The following is a 12,269-nucleotide window of genomic DNA, read 5'->3' as shown; positions in this document are numbered from 1 at the left end:
CTGGTCAAGAAAAATTTCACAGAATTTCATAACAAACAACTGAAAAGAAAAACAATGAAACCCACCATCATCCATAAATTTGAGAATATAAATATAAAATAATTTTTCAAATAAATACGCTATGATCAAAGCTAACGTAATTAAGACATTAAATGAAATATTTGGCAAAAACAATACAAAATATTTACTGACGGCATTAGTCAAAAGGGACATTTTCATGGATGATTTTGTGAGTGTGTGTATGTGTGTGTGTGTGTGTTTGTGTGTGTGTGTGTGTGTGTGTGTGTGTGTGTGATCTCATTCCACAGTGCAGAAGTTATCCAGATTATTCTCCCGGGTCTTGGGGAGCTCATTGCGTTCCAGTAGTCGGTACTGGAAGGAAACACGGTTGATATAGTTCCCACTGGATACCAACCTCACCACCGAGTTATCACAACCAATCTTCATCTGGGCTGAAGAGCCACAGGGAGAGCCAAAGAAGAAGAAAAATAGATATTACACTGGAGTTCATTCAGAGCATTCTTGTTTTTCCGCCAGCACTTCTGAGTCTGACAGGTGTATAAATCGAATGATCTTATTAATTTATTTGTATTAAAACTCTCTTCTTCTTGTATTGTCTTTGAAGTGAATTATATTGCATCAATTTGTACCTGCTGTACTACATCCAATAAGAGAATCTCATGGTGAAATACCTTATTAAACATGGAGATGTATTGGTGTTTTCTTTGAATATTAGAGCGCCAAGTGAAAAAGTTTCACCTATTCTACTGTGCTTCTATAAATATAAAGAATTCTGGCTCATCTGCAGGATAATCACTAAAGGAATAGCTTGACATTTTGGGATATATACTTATTTGCTTAATTGCTGGCAGAGAGTCACATGAGAGGATCTACAACCAGCAGCCGGTGAGGTTAGTTTAGCACTAAAACTGCAAACAGCTAGCTAGCTCTTTCGAAAAGTAATAAAATCTACCTGCCAGCATCTCTAAAACTCCTTAATTAACACATTATATCTTGTTTATTTAATCTTTTTTTAAAAAAAACAAAGTGTAAGGATGATAACTCACTGTTCTACGGGCAGTTTTATGTCTGACTTTTTGCTGGCTGGGAGCAGTAACTACCTTAAGTCTCCATTTGTTGCCGGGCAACTGCAACCAGGCAAGAAATAGTCTGGCACATAACCCCCATTAAAACAGCAAATTGTCATTTTTTCCACTTTGGTTTTTGTATGGACTGAACGAATTAGAAATATAATGTGTTAATTAGTAAACTTATAGGTGCTGGTGGGCAGATTTGATACTTTCGGACAGAGCCAGGCTATCTATTTACAGTTTTTGTGCTAAACTAAGCTAACCGGAGACTAACGGTCATATAGGCAGATGGCTCAGACCACAGGAGTTTTGGGCCAATTTAACCCGATTCACCCCTCCTGACAATCAGAGGAGAAGTTTAGTCTGGGACCTTGGTTGATACTGATGTTTGGCCTTGATTATGTACACAGTAATGTGAGGGGTTTACAGGTCCAATCTTAAACCTCCAGAACTGTTTGCAGACTCATCGGGCCTGCCCCAATAATTTCAAACATGTTTGACATTTGGATTTAAAATCTGGATGACTATGTCACTACTTTCCGAGTGGAACCACAATAGCCAATGAGAGAGACAAGTCAACAAGGAGACGGAAGTGAATGAGGGGGCTTTTGAATGAGGGGACTTGGCGAACAAGCTGTTGTATGCTGGACAGCTGAGATGGAGGAAAGGCTTGTCAATATATGGCAAGAACATGACTGCCTATATAACGTGTTTTCCGAGGCATATCATAACCACACCAACAAAGAGAAGAGCTTTACAAAACAAGTTGTTGCACCATGTATGTCTCCATTTTGTTTACATCTGCTTCCCCATGAAATCACATGAGATCACGTGAGGTGGTGCATTGCTCCCTCTTGGCACAATAATCTTAATAATATCCTGTAGTGTGTGATGCGCCATTATTTGAATTCTTGTAGTGTGTGCATGTGTGAGATTACAGAGAAGAACATCTGTGAAGTTTCTCCTTATGTGCTTGACGCAACCCCATTTCAAAATCGGTTAGGATTTTAAAACTCCTGTAGTCTGAACCTGGCTTAACTCTCCACCAGAAAGCATACTACTAGCATACATGGTATGGTAAAGTCAAGTACAATTCCCAGCTCTGCATTACACTGAAAGTCACAGATTCACACTGGAGCTAAACTGAGACTCACCGAGCCCACTGAGAGAGAAACAGAGATCAGCTACAGGGAACATCCTTGATGTGTCCACCCCATTCCCTCCCAGCAGCTCCACGTAATCACCTGAACCTGAACAGCCCGACCACACCTGCCTCTGTAAAAAACACACAACAAACATTGTGATGTTATAGGGGAGATGAGGCAACAGGTAATTTATGACAGAGTGAAAATACTAAGTGTAATTTTAGACTGCTAGTGGGGCTACAGAGCAATGTTTTATGAGCAGGTCCCTGTTTTCTTAGTGTCAAATGCTTTACTAGCACTGCTGTCTACAGAGGGCTGTAAATGGAAATGGATAGTTCATACAATCTAAAACACAAAGGAAAATATGACGTGTTATTCCACTGAGCAATAGTAATGCATGTAAATGCATATAAACATGATTGGAGGTTTCAAAATATTCAAAAAATCCACTTGTTGAAATGCATTCAACATGTTTGTTCAGCCTCAGGCAATGCATTTTGGTCAGAAATACAAAATGTAAGCCTAAATGTGTTAAGTTTACAGGAAAACACCACAGGGTACCTTTTAAGGATAAGGCTGGTGTGATTCAATTCTTTGTTCGCTGAAAATAATTTTTACTGTCAACATGAATAACAAACAATGTGATAGTCTGTCTCTCAAAATTCTGTGCTTCCCTTCCATGTCTGTGGCACTCAGTATATTAAGCCTACTTTAAGAGTAAATCCACACTAATTTTGGAAGCTGAACTGCAACACATTACTACATTACTGCTGCTCTGGTTGTGGAAAGAGTATGTATGTCACCACTTGTTTTTAAGTAAAATCATTGAAAAAGCTGTTTTTCAACAGCTGAACAACTTCATGGCATTAAACAACTGTTTTGATGTCTTCCAGTCAGGATTTCTACCACACCACAGCACTGAGACTGCTCTTGTTAAAGTCTTCAGTGACATCCACTTAAACATTGACAGTGGCTGAATTTCAGTCTTAGTATTACTGGATCTCAGTGCTGCATTTGACATGGTCGACCACAACATATTACTAGACCGACTGGGTGGGATTTTCTGGCACAGTACTAAACTGGTTTGAATCCTACTGAAAGGACAGGGACTATTTTGTGTCTGTAGGTAATTACACATCTGAATAGACAAAAATGACATGCGGAGTTCCCCAAGGCTCCGTTTTGGGACCTCTTCTGTTCAACATCTACATGCTCCCACTGGCTCAGATTATGGAAAACAACAACACATGTATGTATGTATATTCTTCCTGAAGAATATATAATGGATTAACGGACTTATTGGAAAAACTTGTCCAAGCATTTATTTTCAGTAGACTCGAACACTGTAAAGTCTCCCTAAGAAATCGATCAGACAGCTGCAGCTGATTCAGAACGCTGCTTCTCGAGTCCTCACTAAGACCAGGAGAGTGGATCATATTACTCCAATTCTCAGATCTTTACACTGACTTCCTGTCTGTCAAAAAATGATTTTAAAATACCGCTGTTGGTTTATAAAGCACTGAAAGGTTTGGGGCCAAAATACATTTCTTATCTTCTGCTATGTAATGAATCACCCAGACCTCTCAGATCAACTGGGACAGGTCTGCTTTCTATCCTCAGAGTCAAAACTAAACATGGAGAAGCAGCTTTCAGTTTTTATGCTCCACATATCTGGAACAAACTCCCAGAAAACTGTAGGTCTGCTGCAACTCTCAGTTTTTTTTTTTAAAATCAAGGCTGAAGACTTTTCTGTTTACGGCTGCCTTTGATTAAATCAAATAATTATTAATTTATTACACTGCACTGTAACTTTTATTCTTGTATTTTATCCCTAATAATTTATTTTAGCTTGTTTTTGTTTTATATTAACTTGGCTTTTAATGACTGTTTTTAATTGTATTTAAGTGTCCTTTTATTTTGTGTTTCTTTTGCACTTTGTCTCAATGCTTTTAATGTTTTATGTATAGCACCTTGAATTGCATTGTTTCTGTAATGTGCTATATAAATAAACTTGCCTTGCCTTGTTGGCAGTACAGGCAGGATCATGAGATTGCATGTAATTACTCTTTAAGACATAAATCTTTCAAAAATAGGTCACAAATATATAGCTTGATTGAAAAAAGGCCAAGCAAATTTCCTAAAACAGCACTATAGCTTCTGGCAAACTCAAACAGGAGTAAATATTGCATTTGTTGGGGACTATTTTCAGCAGCGGATATGGTGCACATGTGAGTAATTACTGCAGCAGGATGCTCTTTGTGGGATAGTCTCAAAATACAGATCAGGTCCATCTTTCTATGGTCCCTGTTTCATCACGTATTTTTAAAAATGGAATATGATTACATGCAGCTGTATTTCCCCTGTAATTTCTGTTCATTCAAATCATCCCTGAAATTGTGACTCTTGACTTTGAATATCTTACAACTTTCCTCAACATTTGTGGAGAATTATCAGGTTGTTGTATTTGGCCCAGTGAATGCAGTTCCTACAGTTTATCATAATGTCAGCAGTCTGGCAGCTAGTGTCAGACCAGCTGCCAACAGCATCAGGAGTCATTTAGTTTTATTCGGTCTTTCATCAACATGATTTACACCATGTCTGTCCTCTAACTTGGACTAAATGCATAGTGTGTTTACTATTGGAAGTCATTGCAAATGGTTTTGAACCATTAAGTATATGTTAAAATTTCCATATGTTATTGTTTTTTAAATATTCTGTCTACTTTTTAATGTATTTTTTGTAAATTTGTTTCAACTTTACTCATATTACTGCTTTGTAAACATGACATTTATTCAGAATTACAGTGTTTACTTCTATGAGTGCAACTTTTAACTACTACTAGTTAACTAGTTACTAGTTAATTACTAGTGGTTGTAGTCATTGTAGTAGCAGAAATTGTAACAGCAATAGTAATGTAGACTGTAAAAAGGTTCTTGTTGTTGTAGCTTTTTGTATTCTTGTGCTTTTTGGGGGAATGTGATTAATTTGTGTAGTAATTTTGCTTATTTTACATGTTAACAGTTTGCAGACTGTTACTTTTAATGCTCAGTTTTACTCATGAGTGTAGCTGATAAAAGCCCCTGCATGCAGGTGTTTTCACTAATTCTGCCTAATTAGACCTTTTGTCAGGTCTAATTAATGGACCTGTTAGGGCAGGACAACATACATCTTTCTGATTATCTGGTGATGTCAGCAAACCCTGAGTAGCTCCACTCTACTGCAACCTGTAAAGATGTCTAATCAGCCAGAAACACTCAAAACTATTTGCCAGATAGAACATTGATTTTGGACGACTCTCCATCACCCTGGATTATATTCAATGACAATGTTTTTAGGAGTTCACTGCCAATGTATTTTCATTTAACTATTGCTACAACATCCATGCATTGCAAATACATTATGGGTTAGGTCAAAATGTGGGAAATAAAACTAATTGGTAAACATTAGGTTATAAGACCAATATTTTACCTGAATAAATGAGGTAAACAAGTCAGATATGTTGAGGTCACTGTGAAGTCCTACCAGATACTTTCCAAACTTTTATAGAAACATCTGAAATAATCAACTCATAGATGTATACATGTAGATGTATCACATTGGGTGCTGCCAGTCATTGCATCACTGTGTCAACGTAGCCGCCATATTGTTCTGTAGTAGTTGCCCCTCTTAATTCATACAAGTATTTTGCGGGAAGAGGTCTATCCACTCTTACAGCTTTCATAACTCTCTGTGTTGTAAATCAATCAATCAATTTTCCAGCAATTTGTGTTGTCACAAAATACTAGACATTTATGCGTAATACTGAATACTTTGTTTATCAAAAATTATGGTTTTCATACCAACACACCTCTGTGTAATGCAAAGTAACAGTAGGTTAATATTACAACAATAAATTAAAGTTGTCTTGGAGCCTAAGTTTTAATTATTTTAGATGTATATTTTGTTTTCATATTGTGTTGTTATATGGTTACTATAATGACTTAAAAATACAGGCTGGTGAGTCAATGCATTTTAAATAGCTGTAACTATCAAAATTGTCAAAATGTCAATGCATCTCAACATGCTTCACAATTCTGTTTTGATATTCATACTTCACACACACTCACACACTGTTCACATAAATCACATGTACAGTGAGTTATATCATCAATTTGTGCAAGTAGTTCCAGTGTAACAGTAACATGGTCTGCTAAATCAATTGTTTTGTGGAAACAAAACCAAAAGCAGCAGGGAAATGAAAAAGAATTGTGGGCTGCATGCATTGTGTATGAGAGACAGGATCAATATAAATTTTGATTTCTAATCTCATATAAGTCTAGTCAACAATGAAAGCAGTATTTATTCTTTGAGGGAGATCATCAGGTAGGTGCCTGGACACTGGTTGGCTCCTATTTGTGTATGCGGTTGCATACAGGTTGGCTGTCAATAAATTGAATAATACATAATAATAATAATAATAAACGGAAGCTACAAATTCACATCACTCATAAATTCACAACAGAAAGTCCTAATGCAAAGATGAATACCCACTTAACATTTCTTAAAGTGATAACAACTTGTACAGCTTTGTTGATCCCATCCATGCTTGTTGCCAATTTTCTGCTGCTATGTTTAATTTTCAACGTAGCGAGGTGGCTCGCTAGCTGTGGGAAGATGTCATCCCACTTCAAACTGCACCTACTAAGCTCTGACTGGTCAGTTGTTTCTCTCAACAGGGGAAACAGCCATTAATGGACACAAGACCAGAAGTAGCAAAAATTCATCACTTGAAATGTGGTGTCTACTTCCTTAACGTTATGCAACCTACATCGTCATGGCAACAGTAAACAATAATCACTGTTACAATTTTTTTTTAAATATCCCGACTCACGGTTGGAAACATGACACTTGCACTTGGAATCGGGAAGCAAACAGTGGCCTCCTGGTCCAATTTTTGCCAACTATCTAGATGTCATCTGAACTGCGACACTTCCCCGGGTCATAATTACTAAGGCCTCTAGGTGACGTAAACGTAACTATAGGCCGTTTTTGCCGGCTGAATTTAGACCTATACTGTTGTTGTTTTTCTGAAGACGGGCTGAAATGTTACAAGGGAGGAACTAACAGTGCTTTAGATTACAGCCCACATAACCTGCGTTTACCTTGTTACTACATGTAACAAGGGGGGAACTACCGCTGTAGGCTATATACATAACTAACTCTATAACTACAGAGAATATTGTGGGAACAGTTTGTTTCAATTTTATTTCCCTCAAAACATGAAAGAACAAACTATCTGCATAGTTTGCTGTCAGGAGAGCACATTAATATATATGTTGTGATTTATACCTTATGTTTAATCGCTGTATTTGTATTTATTTCCTTGGATGAAAGGAGGCCGTGCACAGAGCTGAAAAAAGGTAGGCTAAGCTTGTACCTTGAGGAGTATCCATGACTGTCCCCTGGACCTTTGTTCTGAAGTAAACGCACAGATATACCCATAACTACACAAATGTGTAGTTATTTAAAGAACCAGTGTCGGATTTAGTGGCACCTTGTGGTGAGGTTGCAGATTGTTGCAAACTGAATACCCCTTCCCCTCCCCTTCCAAGTGTGCAGTAGAACCTATGCTGGCCGCGAAACTTGCAAAAAACGCGAAAGGCCCTCTCTAGAGCCAGTGTTTTGTTTTTTTTTGTTCCTTCTGGGCTACTGTAGAAACATGGCAATGCAACATGGCAGGCTCCATGGAAGAGGACCTGCTCTCTATGTAGATATAAAGGGTCGGTCATACATACCCTGTAATAATAGAATAGGTACCCAGTGGTTAAAAAATAAGTACAGTAAGTTCTTTGTAAGTTCCCAAATTGTTACCCCCTCATACCATCGCTTGTTCCCCTGTACCCACATCACCATTAGTACAAAGGATTACACCGTAACTCTGGAGTAATTAGTATTTAGGTTGTGGGATGAAATCTAAAAGCAGGAGTACTTCTTCAGTAAGATATTTCTTTCAGACAAAAAGGGGGGTGTTGTCTGTCTGTCCGTGTCTCACCTGTGGGCTGAGCTCATTGCTTTTGGCCTGCCCCAGGCTGAGTTCTGTCAGTTGGATCTCCACAGGGTAGATGATTGAGAAGCTGCAGTTTCTGCGCGTATGTGGCATCACCATAGTGAAGCTGCCCTCTGGACTCTGGGACATGATGTTACAAGCTTTACACACACACACACACACACACACACACACACAGGAGGAGAAGAGGTTTCAAATTAATAGTTCCCCATCACCAGAGAAACTCATTATTGACACCTCATGTCACAAATTGGACATAATCAAGGCTGACTGCGGGGAGGGGACACAATTAGGGCTGAGCATGGAAATCCAATTCCAGTTCTGATGACAAAGATAAGAAAATAATGAAATCTGAATTGATAACAGTGTGATACAGACAGGCACCAACAGGAATCGGAACGCTTTACTCCTGTGGGTGTGTTGTTCATTTAGAAACATTTTAGCAGAGAAGGAGCCGTGCCAATCAAAACTAAAGAGAGAACAATGTGAATATTATTTGCTCTACAAGATTTGAATATAAGATTAATGGCTTTTAACTTTTATGTGTGCATAATTTTTCCATTTTTATGTTGGTACCTGTTGCTCTCACTTACAAAAGAACAGAGGGAATATAAAAGAAATCAGATTTTAGGTTTGATGAAAATCATTATTAACCCAAACTAATCATAACACCCTAACCAGGTGACACTTTTATACAAGTTTACACAAGTTAATAAATAGACCTTAATGTGTTGCAATGAAATGTTTAATGTTGATTTGTTATTAATGTACTATAATGTAGAAGTATATATATATATATATATATATATATATATATATATATATATATATATATATATATATATATATATATATATATACATATATATACATACATATAAGGATGTTGTTTTTTGCCCAGTTTTACCATATAGGATACCTGCAATCAGATGGAATATACAGGCAGTATTGTGGACAGCCAGTGGTCAATGTATGAATGAAACCTCACACATTAACCTGTGATTTATGCTGTTTACCCATAGACCATCCATTCAGTCGCTTTTCGTCTCAGTGCTCTTTCTTTGTCTGTTTTTGTTTCCACAGCCAGACTGATTGTTATGTTGCTTGACACAGTATTAACACCGTGTTTGTCAAGCAGCTGGAAAACAGGTGCATCCCTCTCATTCAATCTCTCTCTGTCGCTCTTGGCTTTGATTAATGCTCGGCCAAGCGCAAACATCCAGGAAGAGCACACAAGCAAAGGACCACCGGTCTGGCCCTCATTTTAAAATGCAAACAACACAAATCTAATTTAGGTGCAAGTGCTGGGTAACTTGATTTCTTGTTTCAAAATTCACTTTCTATTTTATGGATTTCAATCACAGATTCAGTTTATTTTGCTTTCAGTAGTTGACCCTTAACTGACTTCAAAGATGTGTAGCAGTCACTCACGGAAAGGGTTGTGTAGCTTTTTGACAGCAAGTGTGAAGCCACTGTCAGGGCTGTGAATGCGGAAGAAGATCATGGCGACGTTCTGAGAGGAGCGGCTTGTGGCTCCTGTTGCTGTGGAGGAGCAGTAGTCTGTGTAGCGCTGGTGCAGAGGGAGCAGGTGGTCCTGATTGCTGGGGAACTTCTCTCCCTTCAGAACCCAGCCGTCAAACATCTGTGGGAGGAAAAACACAATATGGACTAATTATCTCAGGTTTTATCATAAAATACTCTGTTTTCTGATATTACTCAAAGAAAACATCAGATGAGAGCACACAGACCCAAAAATTATCCATGTAGATTATTTATTCTGGTGCTCCGTGCTGGTAGCTGAACATACATAATGTTGAGTCATCATTTCCAATGAGCTCTACGTTAAAATTATGAAGATGAAGACTTATTGCAGGTAAGTATGATGTTGCCAGTTTCTTTCAGTTTTGTGTAGACACGTGTCAGTTTTACACAAAAAGTGATAAGAAAACATTCAGCTGCATTTTACAGTGCATGAATATGGTTTCTCAGCTGAAATCTAAAAAAAAACCTTTTACATCAGAAGATTCAGTTTAGCAACATGCAAAAATTATGATGCTTTCTCTTAAACTTGGTTTAAGCATAAATAATACAATCTACAGTATCTTAAAAAGATGGGTAAAATAGTTTAGGTGTTTTTTTTCCAGTGCCGTCAGTCCAATAATACTAACTGCACCATATACAGTGCTGTGTTGTGAATCATATTTAATTGCAACCATAATCCAGTGAGAACTGTGTCCTATAAATATTCAGTTAATCATGTTTAAACAGATAAAAGAGATGAAAAAACAAAAAGGTTTGGTGTTTGGTTCTGTTGAGCATGTTGAGCCTGTGTCTCCTATTCAGAGGGACTGTGGTTACATACAGCTCATGTTGGTTTCTAGACGCAGAAAAACCTTAATCCAGGTGACAAACCCAGTCAATACTTTAAAGTTACAGCATCCTTAGTTTCTCTCCATACAATTCTCATCATCACTTTGCACCACATGGACGATAACTACAATGTAACTTGCAAGCCTGGCTTCAGAACCGGAGCCTTCCTCTTCCCACACTTGCTGTAGGTGATGTGACCAGTGCACAGTGGATCCAATGTGGTCTTTGGCCCTTAAATGCTGCCTTAACCCAGTTTCACATCATTTTAATCAAATAGAAGATCATGAAATAGAATTTGGGGATTCAACAGAGAAGCCCTGAACTTCTGTTCTTCCTGCCTCAGTAAGGTTGTGCGGGTATTATTTTTAGCGAGTGAAGCCAACCTTGATGAAGTCTCCAGCGCCGCAGTCGATAGTGACGTCAGACAGCTCCAGACTGATGACCTCACTGGGCTCAGCGATGATGAAAGCAGCGCAGGCCAGCTGTGGCCGAGATGCCACAAAGGTGAAGTAGCCATCAGTAGCCAGCATGTCCAAGCATTCTGACAGAGACAGGATTTACAAAACACTTGAAGTAGCTTTCTGACCACAAGAAAACTCTGATTTTGATTTGCTCTTGAGAATCAGCTGGTCATCTGGTTTATGGACTAACACAGCAAATCTTCAGTGTTGACAAGTCACAAATGTGGGCTGAGGAGTTATTTTTGAGCTGATATGACTCTGTGGACTTTGTGGCAAAATAATCTTTAAGTGTTATTTCTGATAGAAGTAGACTTAAACATTGACATGTGTGGTCTAACATTTACTGTGTGCACTGTTGAGATGACAGTACAATAAAGAGGTGATGAATTGATTGACTGTTCTGCATTATCTGCGTGGACACAAGTGCTGCAATAAACACCTCTTTTCATTTTATCACTAAACATACTTTTAATTATGTAGGCCTACTTGTTTCCAAGTCGGTAAACAGTGTCAGGCATAATCAGCTAATGAATAAAGCCATTGTTTACTGCTGCACTTACTGAGAGGTCGGCGGAAAATAAAATCCTCTGATTCTCTTTTCTGGTCCAAACTAAGAAGAGAATATAATCCATCTGTAGCTTCGTTGTCCTTAATAAAAAACATGATGGAAACACATTTCAGGTTACAGCTCTGCTCACATGAACTTTGCAGACATCAGTTCAACTTACCTGACCTGATCAATAATTTGCTTATACAGTATAAAAAATGGGATCTTACCTCGATATAGCGGCTGAGCCCCATCCGGGCTGAGAGGGAGATGAGAAAGAGGAACAGCTGTGCGCGCAGAGCCACCGACATGCTGCGTCTCTCGGTAAAGTGTTTCCTGAAGCAGAGGGGGAAATAACGGCGCTGCCTGTGAGGTGGCAGCTTTTATAGCAGCAGGCAGGCCTACATCAGAGGGTCACTGAGCAACACTGATTTTATTCATGTGTGAAAATCTGCCATTCATATCAGTATTAGGACATTTAAATAGCTGGCTGCTTAAAAATGAATAACAAATGCGAATAATGTAGCAACTGCGTGTGACTTAATAGAAATCCAATTAAAAATCAAAATGTAAATCTGCCTAACGCTTAACGTAATATGTTTGCTTATA

The 12,269-nt window shown here is 38.3% G+C and overlaps 1 protein-coding gene across 1 annotated transcript; it reads right to left on the bottom strand.

Annotated features, from left to right (window-relative positions):
* Positions 1-242: 242 nt before the first annotated feature.
* On the bottom strand, positions 243-12,048 carry LOC137199463 (corticotropin-releasing factor-binding protein-like). Its single transcript, XM_067613786.1, has 7 exons — positions 11,891-12,048; positions 11,674-11,761; positions 11,036-11,193; positions 9,714-9,924; positions 8,268-8,422; positions 2,246-2,366; positions 243-452 (listed from the first exon to the last, which is right to left on the bottom strand). Exons 1-7 carry the CDS (start codon positions 11,969-11,971, stop codon positions 298-300), a joined length of 969 nt encoding a protein of 322 aa, XP_067469887.1. The 5' UTR covers positions 11,972-12,048; the 3' UTR covers positions 243-297.
* Positions 12,049-12,269: the final 221 nt, after the last annotated feature.

The sequence above is a fragment of the Thunnus thynnus genome, chromosome 2 (genome assembly GCF_963924715.1).
Source record: "Thunnus thynnus chromosome 2, fThuThy2.1, whole genome shotgun sequence".
In the NCBI taxonomy this organism is placed as follows: domain Eukaryota; kingdom Metazoa; phylum Chordata; class Actinopteri; order Scombriformes; family Scombridae; genus Thunnus; species Thunnus thynnus.
This window is presented reverse-complemented; position numbering and strand designations above follow the sequence as displayed.

Bases quoted from the DNA above. Each gene is read 5' to 3' on its own strand.
- LOC137199463 (XM_067613786.1), bottom strand. From the start codon at position 11,971: ATGTCGGTGGCTCTGCGCGCACAGCTGTTCCTCTTTCTCATCTCCCTC. The intron at 8,423-9,713 runs GTGAGTGACTGC...GTGTGTGTAAAG, and splicing joins AAAGCTACACAACCCTTTCC to CTTGTAACATCATGTCCCAG. The intron at 2,367-8,267 runs GTGAGACACGGA...TGTTTTTTACAG, and splicing joins GCAATGAGCTCAGCCCACAG to AGGCAGGTGTGGTCGGGCTG.